This window comes from Corythoichthys intestinalis, chromosome 12, assembly GCF_030265065.1.
Source record: "Corythoichthys intestinalis isolate RoL2023-P3 chromosome 12, ASM3026506v1, whole genome shotgun sequence".
NCBI classification, from domain to species: Eukaryota; Metazoa; Chordata; class Actinopteri; order Syngnathiformes; family Syngnathidae; genus Corythoichthys; species Corythoichthys intestinalis.
In genome coordinates this window covers 49,186,119-49,209,527 of record NC_080406.1, presented here as the reverse complement: position 1 = coordinate 49,209,527, position 23,409 = coordinate 49,186,119, and the positions used below count along the sequence as shown (strand labels likewise).

The window sequence follows — 23,409 nt, the reverse complement described above, 5'->3', positions numbered from 1 at the left end:
ACTCCTACTCCATACCGATAGAGGGCGCTGCAAATACTTTAGTTTCCAAATCATCGCAAATCTTTGACTCGTGATTCGTTGGCGTTTTTCACCACATGGTAAACCGGATGAGGATTTCAACGAGTTCAACGTGGTTTGGCTAGATTTGTTGTATTTTCTTATCCGATAATTCATGCCATTCTGTAACTAGTCAATATGACGGAAAGTAAAGGAGGAGAGAGTGCGAAGCCAGCAAAAGAGCTGCTATCATTGAATCCTGAGCAGGAGCACGCTTTCAAAAAGAAAGTACAGACGGTGAAAAAGTCCAAAAAGGTAGGTTAAATTCGTGTAGAACTGCTACTAAAACGCTCATGAAAACTGCTTGCTTATTCAATAAAGCGAAATGAATTTTAAAATGTATGGAATTGGGTGGCCTGATAGTTGCTCCATTTATTTGTCTTGTATGGATTTGTACATTGCAAACGAATTATTTGGTGTGTTGAAGCAATTTTGATGTAGACTTGATTAATCCAGTTTGAATACTACTGGCTCAATTGTGTATTACGGCTGAACAATAGAGAAAAAAAATATTGAGATTTTTTTTTGGGGGGGGGGGGGGGTTGGCAATGTTTTGCGATACATATTGCGATAGTAAAACTAGAATTTTCACTAGATGACTTGAATTAAGATTGCTGTATTTAAAAGGGATCCTGGAGGCCACGTAAAAGCATTGTATGACATTTAAAAGCATAACAACAACAATAAAAGCAGCTGGCCTGCAAGCTCCGCAGGACGTTGTACTGCACAAAGTGAAGCGCAATCTCTCCCACCTCCAACCGGCAGAACTGCATCTCCCGTGTCCCAAAAGCAAAAAAGACGTCAATGTTGTTTGACAAATGCGATGCGCTGAGGAAAATTCTCATGAATATCCTGCAGACGGACCCTGTCAAGTCACCTGTGTTTCCTTTGGAGCCGCAGCCATAATCAGTGGACACCATTATTACCACCAAGCGTCCCACCTTGGAGCTGTCCGAGTGGGATCTCTCCAATGTAACGTACGACGCGACCAGCGTGGCCAAAGGTCTGACAGCCTCAAAGTAGTCTTTCGAAAAAGGTCTCGAATATGCGGAAAATGAAGATGACAACTCAGGGCAGCAAGATTTTTCCCTTGTAAAAGCATAAAAGCTCGCTGCTTTTCTGAAGAAAAGTTTGAATAAAAATTGCACATCCTGAGATGTCACTATCGCGCATGCACACATTGTGATGGCAATGTTCAAACTATATATTCTGCAGGCTTATTGTGTTTTCAAGTGGAAAAGTACAGGTTTGATTCACATTATAACATCAATTTATCCATCTATTTGAAGTAATGTTTTCTTGTATATGTTGAAATGTGGAGGATTTATTCACATAAGAACAGATGACACTGACAAATCTCTGTAAAGCTAACCTATTGTACTTAAAATGTGCACATTAAATGTGTACACTTGTGTTCTGTGTCACAGGACAACCGCTTGACACCTGGTGTGATTTATGTCGGCCATTTGCCTCGTAGGCTCTGTGAGCCAGACCTCAAAGCCTACTTCGAACAGTTTGGCACGGTCTCACGTCTACGACTATCCAGGAGTAAAAAGGTAATTTCTGAATATCTTTAATAAATCTGTTTGGGCACGTGGGACAAACTTAATCGTAGGCCAATAGCTCTTTTCAGTATGTGCAGTAGGATCGTTTTGAAAATGAGCCGTCATTTTAAGATGATCATTTCAGGGGTAGACAATAAGGGAAATGGGCCAGTGGCTTATTTAAAGTTCACTATCAAAACCACTTGCCCAGGTCAACACATCACTTATTGTTTTCAATTTAATATCACGGGGAAAAAAACAATTTGCTAAAATAACATGGATAACATTTATTTCTTGAAGGTATATTTAATGAAAAGGGAATCTTTGCACTTGTATTTTTGTAATTTTCAATATTTTTTTGTAACGTCAGCGTGTAGCAAACTGGCATGTGGTGTCCGCATTTACCGGTTTTCAACTTTATGGGGTGCACCAACCCAGAACACAAATAACCCAACCAGAAACCTGAATAAACCCAAATCGACTCCACTGACCACTTACACATATTTTAATGTTTTTGGGAATCAAACAAACACCCAAAAAGTTTTTCTCTAGGGAGTTCCAGGGTGAAGCGGGCCCGCAGGAGAGCCCTGTGCCTGGGTGAAGCTTTCCTATCTTCCCCTTACTGCCCTCTGGAAGTCCCCCCGGCTCTTGTCGTGGCAACAATTTAAAAGTCAGATATGACTGAGGGAATTATGGCTAATGATTTTCAAGCTAGACTGTCGTTATGACGATAACGTTTTCTCCGTAGTCGTGCTGATGAATTATCACGTTATGTTCATTCCATAGGTTTCATACTCGTTAACTTTAAGTTGTCTGCATATGTGGGCATTGATCTGCACACCTCACAGGAAACCTTGTTTTTTGTCTCATCGTAGCTTAGCCAGTTCCAGCGGTCTCGCTACTGGGGACGAAACTTTCTCTCCCTTTTCATATTGATTTCGCTTTCCCTCAATTCCTCTGGTGACTTTCTCTTTCTTGAGTGTCCCGAAAACCTTCACTAAATTCTCTATAAATACTGATGATACTATTGCAAATATCAATTACAACGAGCAAAACAAATTCATTATGAATATAAATTGGAATAATAATAATAGCCATAATAATAATAATAGCTGTAATTATGTAACAAATCGGGTTCTAATGTGGCGAATGTGTTTGCGTTGTGTACCTGAACGCATCACGTGGCTGATTTGATAGTGAGCCTTTTTAGTTTCACCTTGTTTACTTGCTGCGGGGGACACTAGGCACAAGTTGATGGAATATATGATTAGAAACCTGACGAAGCTGGCGATTTCTTTGGCGGTGTTACCACAATAATAATTGGCACCTTATAAAGACTGGCAAATGGAGGAGGACCGTCTTACACCGTGTACGGCTGTATTGTTGAGTGAGCCATATCACGGATGCGCACCCCACGCTCATATTTTTCTATCATATCTATCTACATGTCAATGGTAACGGTAAGCATCAACTTTTTCCCTTTTTTTACCACCTGCACTAACAGTGTTGGAACCCATGTTGATTCTCTCACAAGAAAATCTGCCATGCGTCCGTCTTGCGGGAAAACGAACTGCGGTGCTGTAATAGATAGTCGTAATTTAGAGCATGTCGTCAGATGTAGAAACAAATGTCGAGTCAAATTTTACGTCGGATGTCGAAAAGATCGTGTGTCGACGCAATCTTATGTCGAGGGACCACTCTATAGCAGTGTTCAAGAAAGCCCTTCTGAATCATGCAGGTCACATCTATGCAAGTTCAATTCATGCCATGTCCAGATAGACATGTGATTAATGTTCACACGAGAGAAAGTATTGATAAATATGCGTTCTTAAAGTTTGCCGAGCTTCGGGACATCTGAAAAGGTTTTTTGAAAGTGTTTTGTTATTTTTTTCAGACAGGAGGAAGCAAAGGTTACGCGTTTGTTGAGTTCGAGTGTGATGAAGTCGCCAAGATCGTCGCAGAGACCATGAACAATTACTTGATGGGAGAAAAACTAATTCAATGTGAGTATTATATGCGTCCTTTGCAGACATGCTAAAAATTGTTCATTTGCCTTCACTTGAATCAGAGCAGCAGTCTTGTGATAGTGGGTAGAAAGAACTGAACTCTAGAAAATTGGTAATGGTCATGAGTTCGTTAGAACTAGAGCTGAAACGAATACTCGAGCAACTCGAGTAACTCGAGTTTAAAAACTGATCCGAGTAATTTTATTCACCTCGAGGAATCGTTTAATTTTGCCAGCTCTAAGCATCACGTTTTGCCAGGACTACTTTTAATACGGGACAACGCGCTGACGTCTCGTGCGTAGAGGAAGAAGCAATAAATTAAAAAAAAAAACTTGCCGCAGCCGACAGCCGCTACAAACTACGCCGACATTGCTAAAAACTACGCCTGCATGATGCGAGTAGCAGGTAGTGTCCGATGCGTCTCAGATATCGCATGCATTTAGGACTAGATGCGAAATGACAGACTCAGCCGCGTCTGAGCAGCGTTAGTAAACAGCCGCCATCTTTAAGCAGTAAACTTCTCATCGCTAATAAATATAACGTAACTGTCACTCGCTCACGTACCGTTAGCCCTTCGGTGGGCTCGGTTTTCATTGATTATGACCACTGTCGATGCGTGGCTAACGTGTCTTACATACAGGCTTTATTTAATCTGTAAAAACACAGCGCTGTAGAGTGATGAGGGTGTAAAATTAAAACATAATAAAGCTGTCAGTTTTAGCTCAGTAGTCATTGCTGAATAAAACACCAAGTAGCACTGGTCCCTAATGTGCTCCAATACAGCAAGTATCATACATTTCTTTTGAACACTGCAAAAACTCAAAATCCTATCAGTACTTACAGTTTAACTTATAACTTAACTAGAACTTAATAATAGCTTGACACAAATGGAAATTAAAAAACTCAAAATCCTATCAGTACTTACAGTTTAACTTATAACTTAACTAGAACTTAATAATAGCTTGACACAAATGGAAATTAAATTGAAGCACGTGGGAAAAACACATAGCTTTCAAGTGATGTGTGTTATCAAGCGTGATTACATTTTTAGGTAAGAAATGTTTGTTTTTTATATATATATAAGATCTAGAAGTTTTTTGGGTGAAAGCAGTGATTTTTTTTTTTTTAGTCACATCTTAGATGCAATTGTTGGCTGTTTTCAACAATGTACATTGAAAATAAAGACATTGATTGACTGAAAATGGTTCAATATTGGATTAAATGTCTTGTTTTCTCATGTATATTTATAATTGCTCTTTACCTAAAAAAAAAAAAAAATGTTTTATCCGATTACTCGATTAATCGATAGAATTTTCAGTCGATTACTCAATTACTAAAATATTCGATAGCTGCACCCCTAGTCAGAACTAACAATGTCAATTGTCAGTTACAACATTTGTTTTGACGATTACCCGGGCAGCATCAAGTTGGGCTGTTTGCAAATTTCCCCAAGCTCTGATAATGGAGAAAATAATGTTTAAACAAAAATGACACTGGTAAGGAGCATAGACATTTTTTACATCAGTTAGAACCACACTGAAAAAAACAAAACAATTCTAGTGAAGTCAGGACGTTGTGTTAAACATGGATAAAACAGTATACAATGATTTGCAAATCATGTTCAATGTTATCCTGAATTTAAGGTCACACAGTTCCACCGGAAAAACAGCATGAAAAGATGTTTGTTGGCTGCAACAGGACCTTTAGAAAACCTTCCAAGCGTGCCGTTTTCCGCTACAACATGGAGCGCTCAAGTAAGCAAGTCACTAAGATGACCAACAAACTCCTGAACAGGGAAGAGAAGCTCCGCAAAAGGCTTGCAGCAAAAGGCATTGACTACGACTTTCCAGGATTTGTGAGTGTTTCCAATTTTCTTTGTGTTATAGTGTTCTGTGATATATGAGAGAAGGAAAAAAATAGTGTAGAATTGAAATTCTTAAATTGATACATATGGAATTGGGAAATTCCCCTTTGAAGATGGAAGGCTACAGTGCTGGCCAAAAGTATTTGCACCCCTGCAATTCACTGTCAGATAATGCTCAGTTTCTCCCAGAAAATTGTTGCAATTACAAATGCTTTAGTAGTAATTGTTTAATTTATTTTGCTTGCAATGAAAAAAACAAAAAAGAATGAAAAAACTATCATTATCATTTTACTAAAAACTCCAAAAATGGGGCGTACAAAAGTATTGGCACCCACAGCCTAATACTTGGAAGCACAACCTTTAGACAAAATAACTGCGAGCAACCACTTCCGGTATCCATCAATGAGTTTCTTACAATGCTTTGCTGGAATTTTAGACCATTCTTTTTTGGCCAGCTGTTTCAGGTCTCTGAGATTTGAAGGGTGCCTTCTCCAAATGGCCATTTTCAGATCTCTCCACAGGTGTTCTATGGGATTCAGGTCTGAACTCATTGCTGGCCAATTTAGAAGTGTCCAGTGCTTTCTCTCAAACCATTTTCTAGTGCTTTTTGAAGTGTGTTTTGGGTCATTGTCCTGCTGGAACACCCATGACCTCTGAGGGAGACCCAGCTTTCTCACACTGGGCCCTAAATTGTAAATATATATATATATAATTAAATTATAATTAATATGCTGCAAAATGTGTTTGTAGTCTTCAGACGTCTTAATGCCATGCACACGGTCAAGTAGTCCAGTGTATTAAAGCAACCCCAAAACATCAGGGAACCTCTGCCATGTTTGACTGTGTGCACCGTGTTCTTTTCTTTAAAGGCCTCCTTTTTTCCTGTAAACTCTATATTGACGCCTTTTCCCAAAAAGCTTTACTTTTGTCTCATCTGACCAGAGAACAAAACGTTTTTGACTTTCTCAGGTAAGTTTTGGCAAATTCCAAACTGGCTTTTTCATGTCTCTGGGTCAGAAGTGGGGTCTTCCTGGGCATCCTACCATAGAGTCCCTTTTCATTCAGTTGCTGACGGATAGTACGGGTTGACACTGTTGCACCCTCGGACTGCAGGACAACTTGAACTTGTTTGGATGTTAGTCGAGGTTCTTTATCCACCATCCGCACAATCTTTCGTTAAAATCTTTCGTCAATTTTTGTTTTCCGTCCACATCTAGGGAGGTTAGCCACAGTGCCATGGGCTTTACACTTCTTGATGACACTGTGCACGGTAGACACAGGAACATTCAGGTTTTTCGAGATGGACTTGGAGCCTTGAGATTTCCCATGCCTCCTCACAATTTTGCTTCTCAAGTCCTCAGACAGTTCTTTGGTCTTCATTTTTTTCTCCATGCTCAATGTGGTACACACAAGGACACAGGACAGAGGTTGAGTCAACTTTAATCCATTTTAACTGGCTGTAAGTGTGATTTAGTTATTGCCACCACCTGTTATGTCCACAGGTAAGTAACATGTACTGTTAATTTCACAAATTAGAGAAGCTACACATGATTTTTCAAAGGGTGGCAATACTTTTGTCCGGCCCATTTTTTTGTGTAAAATGATGATTTATTTTTTCCCCATTCTTTTGTGTTTTTTCATTGCAAGCAAAATGAATGAAGATATTACTGCCAAAATATTTGTAATTGCAATCATTTTCTGGGAGAAATTGAGCATTATTTGGCAGAAATGCAGGGGTGCCAATGCTTTTGGCCAGCACTGTATGCATTACTGGAATTGGGTTCGAATGTGGCGGTTGTGTTTTCCATGCTCTTCCCGAGTGTGAGAGGTGCGTTTTTACTTTCACTTTTCATGTTCTGTTGTTGTTGGCATCGGCTACGGCGAACAGTAGCCGTGTTGTGTTTCACAAGTTCCGAAATAAATGATTAAATACCTGATGAAGCTGGGGACTTCCTTGCCGACGTTACAATAATAATAATAATGAGAATTGTCCTCGAGATAGTAGACATATTCCGGCTGTATTGTCGGATAAGTTCACTGACGCGAACACCAAGCTAATATTTTTGGATCATTTCCTTCTTAACTTAAATGGTAAGCGTCACTTTTTTTCTTTTTTAACCACCTGCACTAAATTTCTTGGGACACATGTTGATTTCTCTCACAAGAAAATCCGCCGTGCGTCCGTCTTGCGGGAAAACGATCAAAATTTCGTATTTCGAGCATGTCATATGTTGAGACAAATGACCAGTCAAATTTTAAATCGGATGTCAGAAGGATTGAATGTAGAAGTGATCGTATGTCGAGGTACCACTCTATTCCACTTTGGTGTGCAAATTTTACTCCACCAGGAGATGAAAAAATCCACATACCGTGAGCCTTCTAGCTGGCCAGAGTTAAATATTTAGTGTGTCATCAGCCAGCAATTATAACACTGAAGGGCTGGGCAGATTAAATTGACATGGGTATTTGGAGGTCTCAAAATTTTAAAATATTGAAGTGTTGGTATAAATACTTTATGTATAAATATATATAATATATAAACATACACAATTTAAATATATAAGTATTAAGGGTGTAACAGTACATTTAATAGTCTTGAACCGTTTCGGTACGTGGTTTCTAGGCTGTGAGTCGATCGGGTTACAGTTTCTTTGTGTAGATTATATTTACTCTGTCTTCTCTACTATAATGAGGACCAACACGGTAGGACAGTATAACCCAGAAACGTCAACGGCGCGACAACGTGGCCGCCGCGAGAACGCAGTGAAACGCGGGCGTTGGAGTCAATCAGCCAATGCACACCAGTCGCAGTGCGGCTGCTTGTTAGATGCGTCCCAGAAGCGCCTCAAAGCGACGCACGCGAAAAGAACGGCAGAGTTAATTATTTGACGCGAGAGAGACGCGGCCCTCCTGCGTCAATACTACTACCGGTAGCTAGGATCGGGCCGGAAGTCACTCGTGTACTCGTGTAAAAATATGGTGGATTCGGTCGATTTTCAAACGCAATTGTAACCTACTTTTTCAGTCCATCAGATCTCGAGTGGTAGATCGGGGCACAGTTGACTTGTCTTTGTTGATTTACTGCTGTCTTCTCTGCTATAATAATAACAAACACTGCCCCGTGTTCAACACAAAACCCTCCTACCAAAACAAAACAAGTAGGAACTAATATTCACATAGGAACTAAAGTTATACAACATAAAATATACAATATAAATGAATACTACATCACATTTGTAAAATATAAACACATAATAAAATAAATAATAGCCCATTTAAATAAAATAAATTGAAATGAGCTAAAACACCTGTAATTAAATAATATGAATAATACACACACATCCTGCTTACACAATTTATTAAATTCTGTGTGGCGCTTTAACTTGAGAAAATCCACCAAAAGCTTTTGAAAACAGTTCATAAGAATAAAAATGATTCATTGAGACATTTCATTTGTAAAATTCATGTTGAAATCTTTGTCATTGGGATTGCTTTTCTCTTTAGCACAGGACTTCTTTTCTTCTTTCTTTCAGAAAGCAAGCTGACCAATACGCGGCGTCTGAAAGGCAAATTGTTGTTGGATTATCTTTAAATACCCGCTACTTTTTGAGCAGAATTCTAGCTTTGTATAGGCTAATGTTCCTATTGTTGAAAGCACAAAAGTGTGTAAAAACAACAAGCACATTTATATTTTGTATTTTGTTTTCTTACTGTACCAAAAATGAACCGAACCGTGACCTCAAAACCGAGGTACGTACCGAACCGAGATTTTTGTGTACCGTTACACCCCTAATAAGTATAAATATTTCATGGCCATTCAACTTTAGAGCTGTTTGACTATTTGACTGTGTTACACCATGTATTTTTGTTTTATAGGCTGCCCATGTATCCCGAAAGAAGAAGTGTGATTCCTTGAATGAGTCTACCTGTAGTGATGTAAGAGGCACACCATTCTGTACTTACCATACTGTAGGTTTGGCACTGGCTGAAAATGACCTCAGATGTGTCTATGATCTGGGGTCAGATAACTGTGCCTAAAGTATTGTGGTGCATTAAGCTTATCTTGTTTGCTTTCTAGCAACAACGAGATAAAGCCTATGCACCAACATGGAGCCCAGATGACAATTTACTGAAAAGCAAACTTTAAAATGATCAACTTCTATGAAACACCACCATTTACCATTGATTGTAAAAAAAAAAAAAAAAAAAAAAGAAAGAAAGAAAAAGGATCTTTTACAAAGAACGAGTACTGCTCTCAATGTGTTGTAAACTAATGTTACTTAGCCAAAATATGTCCTCTGGTAACAGCCATAGAGCGTCAGAAATCATATGACTTTCATGTGATCAAACATGGCTAGTGTGCACTCTGACAAACCACTGTACACGCGCAATAAGCAAAAATTGTAATGGGTTGTAAACATCTGGCAGACACTTCCCGAGGTGGGTAGAATAGCCACAAATTTTACTTAAGAGTAGCGTTACTTTAAAATAAAATTACTCAAGTCAAAGTAGTCATCCAAAAAATGTACTCAAGTACCATTAAAAAAGTATTTGGTGCAAAGAATACCCAAGTAATGAGAAGCATTGTAACTGCTTACGAAGTTGTTTTTTTTTTTTTCCCTAACAATGGTATTTTATTTCTCAGCATCAAGTTATGGATATGAACTGTTATTGTTATACTGCAATATAATCTATGATGTAACTGTATTAAGCAGAAAAAAAATCATCATTCCGGCGAGAAGAAAAAAAATCTACAGAACTGAAGCATTATTTGTCCGAAGAGCATGAGTACCCTCTAGAGGAGGAAATAGTTCCTCGTCTGAAAAGTTCAATAGTGAATAGTTCCTTCATAGTTCCTATTATGAAATTAATTTCCGGTATTCTGTGGTCAATCGGTGCAAAATAAAATCGGGGAGAGAGGTTAAAATCCGCGCTTTCGAATCATGTTGAGGGCAGCGCTCTGTCAATACTAGAGGTGCAACAATTAATCGATTAATTGAATTGAAGTAATCGATTAGCAAACCGACAACTATTTTGATAACCGATAAATAGTTTACAGCCTTCTTCACCTTGAACTTGTCCAATTTCTTGAAATAATAACATATATATAACTTTGCAGTTGTAAATATTATTTGATTTCTTCATTATATTTTTGTTAAGACCAAGTAGGACATGAACAAAAATGTGCTTTTACTTTGGAAAACAACAATCCACGTTTTTGCCAGTTTTTGGACAGCTTACCCTCTAAACTAGTTTCGTAATAAGGCTGCAACAACTAATCGATTAAATCGCTTAATAAATCAGTTATCAATGAATTTGATAATTGATACAGTTGAAGGAAATAGTCATCCATTTTGTTTTCATTGCTACTTACAACATGCCGAAAACAAGGTAAATTGTGAAGGTAAGTGAAAGTGACATTTGTCCAATTATTCATTTAATTAACCATCCGACTTATTTCATACATTATATTTAAATTAATAATATTGTAATTCATTTCATAATTGATTAACTAGATTAATGAAATGATTAATCGGTTATGAAAAAAATTGTTAGTTGCACCCCTATCATATACTTTTAATGGTGCTTCAGAGGAGGTACGTGACTGAACATGCCGACGTGATCAGTGAACGGCAAGCTTGAGTCTGATTGGTATAATGGAGTCATGTAATTATTGTTGCGCCGTCTCATTGGTGAAACTGGTAGCGCTACTGTTGACATCGCTGGCAAAAAAGAAATAAAGAGGTAAAATGTAACGAGTGTAGCCCAAAGTAGCGGAGCAAGAATAGCGTTTCTTCTTCACAAATCTACTCAAGTAAAAATAAAAAGTATGGCTTTGTAAAACTACTGTTACAAGTATTTTTTTCTCAAAAAGTTACTCAGGTAAATGTAACACAGTAAATGTAACACGTTACCACCCACCTCTGCACACTACTTGGTATTTTCGTGGAGTACCGTCAAATGCTAGTGGCAAATTTCTTATTTTCGAAGTCATCCAAGGCGTGCATATCTCTTAGCTATTTTCATGTCATCCTTGTCATCACAAAAAAGGTCGTTAACCCCTGTACAAATGTCATGTAGAAATTACATTACCAAACAGACCAAAATTCTTTACTTCTCTAATGGCAAAATCAGAAATTTTTATACGATGCGTTAACGTACGTTGCTGTTGCAGTGTTTTAAATACTCTTCCAGAGACTCATTTTCCCACACTGACTTTGACTCTGTCACGTTCCCTCTAGGACACCACACCAATGTGCACCCCTTCCTTCATGGAGAGGAGAAAGTCCACGGTTAATGATGACGATGCAGATGATGAGATTATCATCAAGATGCCATCTGTGGAGAAAGATGAGTGCAGTTCATCAGAGGAGGAAGAAGATGACGAAGAGGAGGAGGAAGAGAAAAGTGATTTGGAGGATGAAGAACAATGCAAAGCTGATTAGGTGACTGAAGCGGATGCATAGCCAATCTTGTTTTCCTGAGGACTGATTTTCAGAGACTTTTTATGGTGGATAGTGTTTAGTTGGGATTTCCTTGATGTGAAATTGATCCCACGATTTCATGGGTCTACATAAAAAAAAGATGCTTTTACGACTCATCAGTTAGGTTGCATAATCTGACATAAGTGTGAGGATTTTTTCCCTTTGTAATACAATGAGGTTGGATTCATCTGAAATGTGTAAAATCTATTACAAATCAATGTAATCTAATGTCACTGACATACTTCTCAATTACCTGACGTGGATATGTCGTGTACAAAAGAGAAAGATATGTTAACAGCCCAAGCGGATTTGTAATAAAATGCAGTACTGCTTATGAATCCCAAATACACTGCTATGCCACAAACCTCGTTGCAAAAGTGAAGATCTAGTTGTTCTCAGGGGTGCCACTTATTTATGTTTGTGTGTGTGTGTGGGGGGGGGGGGGCTGAAGGCAGACAGAATACGCTGCTTATGAAGGCCCATAGGTAGGTCAGCCGCAAGACATGAGTCGCTGGCACGATATGGCAGTGGTCCCTCTCATGTGGCACGCGCTTCAATGCAATGCAGTAGCTGCTGCTTCATCCTGACGCTATTGGTCTGCCTTGTTGAGGTGCTGTTGGGCCAGCAGGTCTCGGGAGGTGGGGCGACACGACCCCAGTAAAACACCTATTTGCTGTGTGTTTACATTTTCAACTGGGTCATTAAAGTGGCAAAATCTCAGACATTCCAAGCAGACACAGGGTTGGATTCGAAGATGTCTTTACTGTATGTAATTTGTAACTGCCAAGTTGCCAACAAGAGAATGCATCAGATATTATCACACAACATGAAAGGCATTAAGGGCAACCCTCATTCAATCCTGCTGTCCATCTTCTGGGTGAGAGTCCATATGGTCCGCCGCAGTGTACCGGATTGGATGATGATACTCAGTGACTCCCACACTATGAAATAATGGAACCAACGGATTCTAATCATATTTAAGCGTGCGTGGAGATTAAGGGGTGGCTGGCGGCATAGCTCCCCCTGGTGGCCGAAATTGTAATTGCATGTAATTGACTTTCCAATATATGAATTTTAAACTTTGCTGGTAAAATGTTGCCTATAAAAGTTGTAAAGCAATAAAACAACAATGAATGAAATGATCAAAAATATTTTTATAATGGGTCTAAATTTTCCAACAGATAATGTGACTAGCACCTTAGAGATGGTCATTTGCTTTGCTTGGCCAAAACCACACGAGGACAAAAAACGAGATGGATGTACATAGTTTTTTTCTAACCTAAGCTTTCAAAAGCAGTGACTACTGAGCGAGAACCAAGGACTGAAGATGTGGACCATGACGTCAGAGAGCGCTGTCAAGATGTTGAGCGGAGTTTCAGTTTGTCTACTAAAGACGCTAATTGTACAACAGAGCCACAACTGGGGTACCACATTCAAGGGTGTGAGTGACTGGAAAAACGTGGATTTAAATTGGATATTTCCGCGGAACGCAAAAATCAGCATGTACTTCACAGAAAAATGCACGCTCACACATACACATACTAGTCCTCCTCAAAAAATTAGCATATTGTGATAAAATTCATTATTTTCTGTAATGTACGGTTAAACATTAGACTTTTAAATATTTTAGATTCATTACAACTGAAGTAGTTCAAGCCTTTTATTGTTTTAATATTGATGATTTTGGCAAAAAAGTCAAGAAAAAACAAAAATCCCTATCTCAAAAAATTAATCATGAAAAGGTACTCTAAGAAGCTACTAACCTTATCATCTGAATTAACAAATTAACTCATAACAACTGCGAAAGATTCCTGAGGCTTTTAAAAACTCCCAGCCTGGTTCATTACTCAAAATCGCAATCATGGGCAAGACTGCCAACCTGACTGCTGTCCAGAAGGCCATCATTGACACCCTCAAGCAAGAGGTTAAGATACAGAAAGAAATTTCTGAGCGAATAGGCTGTTCCCAGAGTGCTGTATCAAGGCACCTCAGTGGGAAGTCCGTAGGAAGGAAAAAGTGTGGCATGAAACGCTGCACAACCAGAAGAGGTGACCGCACCCTGAGAAAGATAGTGGAGAAGGGCCGATTCCAGACCTTGGTGGACCTGCAGAAACTGGACTGAGTCTGGAGTAGAAACATCCAGAGCCACCGTACACAGGCGTGTGCTGGAGGCTGGAGCCACTTTTGAACCTGAAACAGCCTGGGCTACAGAGAAGCAGCACTGGACTGTTGTTCAGTGGTCCAAAGTATTTTTTTCTGATGAAAGCAAATTTTGGATGCCATCTGGAAATCATGGTGCCAGAGTTTGGAGGAAGACTGGGGAGAAGGAAATGCCAAAATGCCTGAAGTCCATTGTCAAGTACCCACAGTCAGTGATGGTCTGGGGTGCCATGTCAGCTGCTGGTGTTGGTCTACTGTGGTTTATCAAGCGCAGGGTCAATGCAGCATGCTATCAGGAGATTTTGGAGCACTTCATACTTCCATCTGCTGAAAAGCTTTATGGAGATGAAGATTTCATTTTTCAGCACAACCCGGCACCTGCTCACAGTGCCAAAACCACTGGTAAATGGTTTACTGAGCATGGCATTACTGTGCTCAATTGGTCTGCCAACTCTCCTGACCTGAACCCCATAGAGAATCTGTGGGTTATTGTGAAGAGGAAGTTGAGAGACACCAGACCCAACACTGTGGATGGGCTTAAGGCCGCTATCGAAACATCCTGGGCCTCCATAACACCTCAGCAGTGCCACAGGCTGATTGCCTCTGTGCCACACCGCATTGAAGCAGTCATTTCTGCAAAAGGATTCCCGACCAAGTATTGAGTGCATAGCTGATATACAGTGCCTTGCAAAAGTATTCGGCCCCCTTGAACCTTGCAACCTTTCGCCACATTTCAGGCTTGAAACATAAAGATATAAAATTTTAATTTTTGTCAAGGATCAACAACAAGTGGGACACAATCGTGAAGTGGAACAAAATTTATTGGATAATTTAAACTTTTTTAACAAATAAAAACTGAAAAGTGGGGCGTGCAATATTATTCGGCCCCCTTGCGTTAATACTTTGTAGCGCCACCTTTTGATCCAATTACAGCTGCAAGTCGCTTGGGGTATGTTTCTATCAGTTTTGCACATCGAGAGACTGACATTCTTGCCCATTCTTTCTTGCAAAACAGCTCGAGCTCAGTGAGGTTGGATGGAGAGTGTTTGTGAACAGCAGTCTTCAGCTCTTTCCACAGATTCTCGATTGGATTCAGGTCTGGACTTTGACTTGGCCATTCTAACACCTGGATACGTTTATTTTTTAACCATTCCATTGTAGATTTGGCTTTATGTTTTGGATCATTGTCCTGTTGGAAGATAAATCTCCGTCCCAGTCTCAGGTCTTGTGCAGATACCAACAGGTTTTCTTCCAGAATGTTCCTGTATTTGGCTGCATCCATCTTCCCGTCAATTTTAACCATCTTCCCTGTCCCTGCTGAAGAAAAGCAGGCCCAAACCATGATGCTGCCACCACCATGTTTGACAGTGGGGATGGTGTGTTCAGGGTGATGAGCTGTGTTGCTTTTACGCCAAACATATCGTTTTGCATTGTGGCCAAAAAGTTCAATTTTGGTTTCATCTGACTGGAGCACCTTCTTCTACATGTTTGGTGTGTCTCCCAGGTGGCTTGTGGCAAACTTTAAACGAGACTTTTTATGGATATCTTTGAGAAATGGCTTTCTTCTTGCCACTCTTCCATAAAGGCCAGATTTGTGCAGTGTACGACTGATTGTTGTCCTATGTACAGACTCTCCCACCTCAGCTGTAGATCTCTGCAGTTCATCCAGAGTGATCATGGGCCTCTTGGCTGCATCTCTGATCAGTTTTCTCCTTGTTTGAGAAGAAAGTTTGGAAGGACGGCCGGGTCTTGGTAGATTTGCAGTGGTCTGATGCTCCTTCCATTTCAATATGATGGCTTGCACAGTGCTCCTTGAGATGTTTAAAGCTTGGGAAATCTTTTTGTATCCAAATCCGGCTTTAAACTTCTCCACAACAGTATCTCGGACCTGCCTGGTGTGTTCCTTGGTTTTCATAATGCTCTCTGCACTTAAACAGAACCCTGAGACTATCACAGAGCAGGTGCATTTATACGGAGACTTGATTACACACATTTGGATTCTATTTATCATCATCAGTCATTTAGGACAACATTGGATCATTCAGAGATCCTCACTGAACTTCTGGAGTGAGTTTGCTGCACTGAAAGTAAAGGGGCCGAATAATATTGCACGCCCCATTTTTCAGTTTTTTATTTGTTAAAAAAGTTTAAATTATCCAATAAATGTTGTTCCACTTCACGATTGTGTCCCACTTGTTGTTGATTCTTGACAAAAAAATTAAATTTCATATCTTTATGTTTGAATCCTGAAATGTGGCGAAAGGTTGCAAGATTCAAGGGGGCCGAATACTTTTGCAAGGCACTGTAATTAATTGAAGGTTGACTTTTTTGGTATTAAAAAAACTTTTTTGTATTGGTCGGATGAAATATGCAATTTTTTTGAAATAGGGATTTTTCTTTTTTCTTGACTTTTTTGCCAAAATCATCAATATTAAAATAATAAAAGGCTTGAACTACCTCAGTTGTGTGTAATGAATCTAAAATATTTGAAAGTCTCATGTTTATCAGTACATTACAGAAAATAATGAACTTTAGCACAATATGCTAATTTTTTGCGAAGGACTAGTACATAACTGGGATGCCTGTATTTAGGAGCATGGGCTAAGCTTCTAATCGAGAATATACCTTGTAAGTTAATTTAATTGCTGACAGCGCATTTCGGGGTCATCAACTTGTTTTGTGCCCCCACCCCCGCTGCAAAAGTCAAACTATGTATTTCAGAAAATGACTTGCACTTTTTAATTACAAAAAAATATTTTCAATATAATCCTGGCCATTTTATGTTGAATTTGTCCCAAAAGTATGAGTGAATTTTTTTGCTAATTTTTAATTAAAAAAAAAAACCTGATTATTCATGGGGCTGTAGTAGAATATTAAAGGCCAAGCGTATGAAAAACTATGTGAACCTTTTTGAATTTCTCACATTTCTGCATAAAATCACCATCAAATGTGATCTGATCTTTGCCGAAATAACACATGAAAAAACAGTGCTTTAACTAAAACCACCCATACAGGTTTTCATATTTTAATGAGGATAGTGCGCAAACAATGACAGAAGGGGGGAAAATAAGTAAGTGAACCATCACATTTAATATTTTGTGCCCCCCCCCCCCGCCTTTGGCCGCAATAACTTAATAACGCAATAACGCTTCCTGTAGCTGCAGATCAGTGGCACATCGATCAGGACTAATCTTGGGCCATTGTACTTTACAAAACTGCTCAATTCAGTTTTGTAAAAACAGCTGTAGTTCAGTCAGATTCCTGGGATGGCTGGCATGAATCGCTGTCTTTAGGTCATGCCAAAGCATCTCAGTGGGGTTCAAGTCTGGACTTTGACTTGGCCACTGCAGAACGTATATTTTGTTCTTCTGAATCCATTCCGAAGTTGATTTAATTCTTTGTTTTGGATCATTGTCTTGTTGCCGCATTCATCCTCTTTCTAGCTTCAAATCTCTAACAGACGTCTAACGGACAGGTTTACTTGCAAAACATCCTGATAAACTTCTTCCATTAATGATTGCAAGTTGTTCAGGCCCTAAGGCAGCAAAACAGCCACAAATCTTCATGCTCCCTCCACCATTCTTCACAGTGAGGATGAGGTGTTGATGTTGGTGAGCTGTTCCCTTTTTCCTCAACACATGACGTTGTGTGATGCTCTCAAACAATTCAACTTATGTTTAATCAGTCCACAAAATATTTTGCCAAAACATCTGTGGAGTTTCCAAGTGCCTTTTTCTGAACATAAAATAAGCAACAATGTTCTTTTCAGACAGCAGTGGCTTCCCTGTGGAGTCCTTTCATGAACAGCTTTCTTGGCCATAGTTTTACATATAGTTGATATGTGCACAGAGATATTGAACTGTGATTTCGGTAAGTCTTGAGCAGACATCTAGGGTTGTTGTTGTTGTTTTTTTTTTTACCTCTGTGTATTCTGCGCTGAACTCTTGGCGTCATCTTTGGTGGACGGCCACTCCTTGGGAGAGAAGCAACAGTGCCAAACTCTCCATTTGTTGACAACAATCCTCATTAAAATACGAAAACTTATAAATGTTTGTATGGTTTTAGTTAAAGCAGACACTTTTTTCATCTGTGTGATTTTGACAAAGATCAGATCACATTTGATGGGGATTTTACGCAGAAATTTGAGAAGTTCTAAGGTTTTTCATACCACTGTAAACGCTGTACATCAAGTTCTGCGCATTGATGTAGAAAACGTGTGTGTATTGTAAATAGTTGAATATGAGTCCTTGTAACCTAATTTTTTAAACCATGGCGGTCAGTATAATTACGCTGTATCCAAGGGGCATTAATAAGGCCAAACAGATTGGTTGAAGGGAGGGGGGGGGTGTCAGGGCTACATTTCTCACGAATATTAACCTGATTAATTGATAGGCTAAATGATCAATGCAAATTAAATCTGTATTGAGTTATACTAATTTACATGTGTACTGGTTCAAGTGATAACCTTTGTTTTCAAAAACTACTCAAACATTTTTAAAACTTCCAGGATAAATGTCTGGATTTTATTAGCAAATTTAAATGGCAATTTTTGAACATAAATGATATTAGCATACACAATAAATACAAACTTGTTAATAATATCTTAAATATCCAGGAATGCAAAAAAAAAAAAAAAAAAAAAAAAAAAAAAAACACACATTTATCTTCAGAAGGCTCAACATTGTCTAAATAAATATATCAAATATAACTGAAAAAACGTCTTAGTCAGGGATTAGCAGATATAAATGAAAATGAAGCCTTCCTTCAGGTTAAACAGTTTAACAAACGTAACAGTAGAAAACACATACAGGAGGACATTTCTCTCTAAGCAGCTTCCTACTTGAGTTTAGCAGGTTAGCAAGTTCACACAGTTTAATGTAATGCAAACTCCGATGCAGGTCGGACTTCAACAAAATTAGTGGTGTGTTTCCCACCTCCACAACATCTTTTTACATAACTTATAGTGACTGCAACTGGCCGGAACAAAACTTCTAATATCCTTCCTCTTCGAAGGGGGCGGAGGAGAAAGCATGTTGTCGGCATGTTGTATTTCTGTGTCGAGGCTGGCTGCGTGTGGAACGAATGAAGTCATGAGCCAATCAAACATGTGTTTAAGAAAAAAAATGGAATGGCTCATTCAGCAAGTGAAAGAGGGTAAAAGTAAGTCTCAACATAATTGAAATAATTCACTTCATAATGGTAGGGTCAATTCTGTCCTTACAATTTATGGGAAGAGAATCTATATTACCTATATAACTGAACTCATTAGGTAATGCAAATAAGATTGCATAAAAGTTGGTGGGGACAATTTAGGCATCCTGAAAAGTTGGTAGTGTTATGTCCCCATGCAAACCTACGTCCTTGGCTGTATCGAGCATAAACGGTGTGTCTCGAAATACGCTATTGTACAGCGTTTACTACAGTTGTCCAGCAGATGTCATTGTTTCTTCAGCGGTTCCGCTTGGCCATGCGACAGTTCTCCAAGTGCCAGCATCATTCCTCTTCCAACTGCGCATGCGCTTGACTATCCCATTCTTGTGCTGCAGGCAGCATTCCGGGTGGGAGAGTGAGGAAAAAATACGCGATATTTAGGCCTTATTCAGAAAAAAACAATAGGATCGTATTTATCGAGACCACCTGACGCCTCAGAATAAAATATGGTACGTATGCAAACAGTTAAATTTCTCTACGAGCCTCTTATTGTCATATTGGCTTCTTTGTACTGTGTCTGTACACTGTCGTTTCATTGACAGGGCGCGCTTCGCAAGAGACAAGCTTTATTTTTTTATTCCTAGCTCTCTGTCTGGTGAAGATAAACTAGCCCGTGGTTTTTTCCTGGAAGCGGCCGCTGTAACGAATAGTTTCATGAGATTTTGATGCTGCCAGATTCATGTTTTGCGTCTAAATTGAAATACGCTGGCAAGGTGCTTTTGCCTTATTTGCTAACAGTGATGGTCTGTCTATGTGTGAGTTAGCAAGAGCTCCGCTAACACTGCATAAAGGCACACAACAAAACTGTGGCAACACAAAGTATGCTACAGTCCGACACATTTCAGAAGGTGAGAGCAATTAAAGTGTGAATTGACAGGATAAAACGTGACGTTATTATGTACTTGATATTTATTGCGTGACGTATGGTACAACTCCTCCCCATGTAATAATTAATGGGAATTGTTACAGATTAACACTTGATTGCAACATTGTTGCTATATTTACATGTTCATGACTTGGAGACGCACTAAAACGTGTAAAAGACACGTTTTTGTCCAGCTAACAATACCGAGAACTTGCGCATGTAAATATGATAATACTTTAACAAATACTACATTGCTTCCTGGAGAAAGCATTGTGTCATAAACAAAGTTCTAAAAATTCCAGCTGGAAAGTACCAAATATTCCTTTATTGTTTGATTAAAATTTTGAAGTTAAAGTCAATGTCTGGAGGAGTTGGCCTTGTTTGTCAGTGTAAGACGATACAAAACAACATCTGATGTAGACCATTTCTTGTCACAAAATGTTTCAAAGAATTGGACCCCTCTCTCAAATTTAATTAAAGTTCAGGCCTTGCAGTTAGTTCTCTGTGTTTCCATGGCAGTAGTAAATCATCCAGTTTAGCATGTAAAGTTCCCTTTAAAAAAACGAACATTCTTGGACGGGATATAATTCCTTCTGAGTTTATCTTTGCAGCTGTTATTGTTTTCGCTCATCTGCTTTCTGCTTTTCCTAGGTTTTCCGGGGCACATCCCAGGGAAAGACATGAAGATGTGATCTAGCTGCTATCCTTCTCCAGTTGTTGCTTTGATTGCTGCTCCCTCATACCGACATTTCAAACACGGCTGTAGTGGTTTGGCTCGAAGTAAGAACTCAAGTAAGCTGCACGACTAAACTTTTCCCAGCTGCTGCCCAGACACACATGGTGCATTGCTGCCATTCCCAGAACCCATCTCAATCAGTCCTAAGGGCACAGCCACTAGCTTGCTAGTGTGCTTACAGTTGCCACAAATTCCTCACAATTATTTTCCAGTTCGCCACACAAATTACATCCAGGTAGTAGAGCGTACTGGTCTTTGTTGCTGCTTTCTGCTGCTAGTATCACTGGCAATCATCCATCTTCTAGCTGGGAAGACAGTTAGATAGAGAGGGTGATTCTTAAAGGCCAGGTTGATGGAGCCCAACATGGAGAGCTGCTTAGCCCAGGTCCTGCAGAAAGATGTGGGCCGCCGTCTTCAGGTGGGGCAAGAGATTGTCGACTACATCTCTGATAAAGAGAAGTCTCATGACCTTGAACAGGATCAGACTGTTCTTGACAAGATGGTCGATGGCATTGCGAGCTCCTGGGTCAACTCCAGCAACTTCAAGGTAAACTGCGTTGATGACGCTGCGAATGCTATTGTTGTTCTCTAATTTATTAATTTTTTTCTCAAGTGGCACGATTGAGAAATGTTTCATGGCATTATAAAAAGGAAAGCTGCATGGAACCTTCTATATATCGATAAAAAGTTACATGGACCCAGATATCTACCAGTGCAACTGCAGTAAATAGATATAAATTATATAGTACAAATTTAAAATCAAAGATTTAACACAATCAGTCAAATTTTATTTAAAGCAATAAAAAAAAAAAAAAAACAAGTAATTCGGACTTTTTGGGATAATTTCTATTGCTGGAGTATTTCAGACATTTGAATGAAGACAATTTAAAATAAATAAATAAATAAAAGGCATTGTCGCAACCCAATGTGAGTACCGACAAGTTGAGTGGCTCATGCGTAGAACATGCACAAGCTAAACAGGCATGTGTTGTTTTGCGACCTTTTTTTAAACAATTGTTTATTAACACTTGATAATAATTTTAATTGCTGTAATTTGAGTTATTTTGAGTTAACAATAAATTACGCTGCCATATAAGCTGTACTCTGAATACTTGTGTAAGAGTCATATCTTCAGTGTTGTCCCATGAAAAGATATTATTAATTATCTGCACAAATGTAAGAGATGTACTCACTTTTATCTTTTACTCAAAAATGGGTTCATAATCTCACATGCAAACACAATTTAAAAAGCAGTTCAACACAATTTCGCTTCTGATGGGAAATTGTTTTTATAAAAACCGAATGCTTTCTTGACCATTCACCTGCTTATTTTTTGTCTTAATTATACCTTAAACCTAAGCTTTTACCATCCTTTTCACATTTTCACAATGAGATTTTCTCCTATTTAACCGTTAAAGAAATAAAAAAGGGATAAAAACGGTGAATGTTGAAAAAATATATATATATGGCGGAAAACACTCAGGTGACTTGAAGTTCCGCTCTGAGACCCCCAATTTAGCCAACTTTCAAAATTGTCCGATATGCATGTGTGATACATCATTGGAAAGCTTAAAATCTCAATTTTCTGGGGGAAAAAATTTTTGAACAGGAGGGCATTTAAAAAAAAAAAAAAAAAAAAATTAAACAGCAAAACGCTATCTGGAGGTGAGAGCATGCGAGAGCAGAATTACAGATGCGATGACTTTAACGAGATATTATCGCGTACCTACCTTGTTTCAATCCAAAAACTCCATGTAGCATGTATTTCTGAGTGTCAAGACACAGCTGTGAATGGCCACGGCTGGATTTTTCGGGGATTTTATTATGGGTGAAACATGGTAATATAACAAGGGTCGCGATGCAGAAAGATTTTCTTTTTCATATATTTATTATTTACCCTTTTAAACTTTTTTTTTTTTCCCAATTTTTCTTTGTTTGGATTGATTATTTATCATCTAACATATCGGACAAAATGCGACAGTAACAAAAAAAATATAATTAAGCGATAGTTATGAGGTAGATATCTGTGACACTTTTACAGATGCCATTTTTTTCATTGTGACATAATTTGTTTAAAAGTTTAAAATATGTGAGTGAATAATTTTTTAAAGTCTTTTTTTTTTTTTTTTTCAAAGAAATATGAGACATCATTTAATGATTCTAAGCTAAAAACGACAGATATTTTGAATAATAAATATCATTAATTACCTTCGCTTTGTGGCTGGGTTGAAACAAAAGTGTTTGCGCGACATCTGAAAACGGGGGTTTTCTGGGTAAAACGGACATATTAAAAATAGTTTGGGGGCGTCATGCGCCATGAATCTGCTATGGCAGCATATAGGCATATTGTTCTATCAAACACAACAGTTGTTTTGGGTTAAAATACAGCAGTTTCTTTTAAAGAGGAGTGCAAGAGCAGAAACTGCTTTTTCAGTCTTGTCTGTTTTCCGCCATAATATATACATAACCTGTATATATACT

The 23,409-nt window shown here is 38.7% G+C and overlaps 2 protein-coding genes and 1 non-coding gene across 37 annotated transcripts in view; all 3 read left to right on the top strand.

Annotated features, from left to right (window-relative positions):
* Nucleotides 1–80: 80 nt before the first annotated feature.
* On the top strand, nucleotides 81–12,373 carry nifk (nucleolar protein interacting with the FHA domain of MKI67). Its single transcript, XM_057851413.1, has 6 exons — nucleotides 81–312; nucleotides 1,485–1,613; nucleotides 3,496–3,604; nucleotides 5,251–5,462; nucleotides 9,348–9,407; nucleotides 11,714–12,373. Exons 1-6 carry the CDS (start codon nucleotides 196–198, stop codon nucleotides 11,915–11,917), a joined length of 831 nt encoding a protein of 276 aa, XP_057707396.1. The 5' UTR covers nucleotides 81–195; the 3' UTR covers nucleotides 11,918–12,373.
* LOC130927610 (small nucleolar RNA ACA64) lies at nucleotides 9,452–9,582 on the top strand. Its single transcript, XR_009066461.1, has one exon. It is a non-coding gene; the product is annotated as a small nucleolar RNA ACA64 (small nucleolar RNA).
* Nucleotides 12,374–19,614: 7,241 nt separating the features above from the next.
* Nucleotides 19,615–23,409, top strand: part of clasp1a (cytoplasmic linker associated protein 1a) — a 119,528-nt gene continuing 115,733 nt past the window's right edge. For all 35 annotated transcript variants that reach the window (XM_057853042.1, XM_057853061.1, XM_057853054.1 and 32 more), the window contains exons 1-2: nucleotides 19,615–19,776; nucleotides 20,844–21,475. In XM_057853042.1, the coding sequence (XP_057709025.1) occupies nucleotides 21,281–21,475 (195 nt within the window). In that variant the 5' untranslated portion in view covers nucleotides 19,615–19,776; nucleotides 20,844–21,280. The remainder of the gene's footprint in view (nucleotides 19,777–20,843; nucleotides 21,476–23,409) is intronic.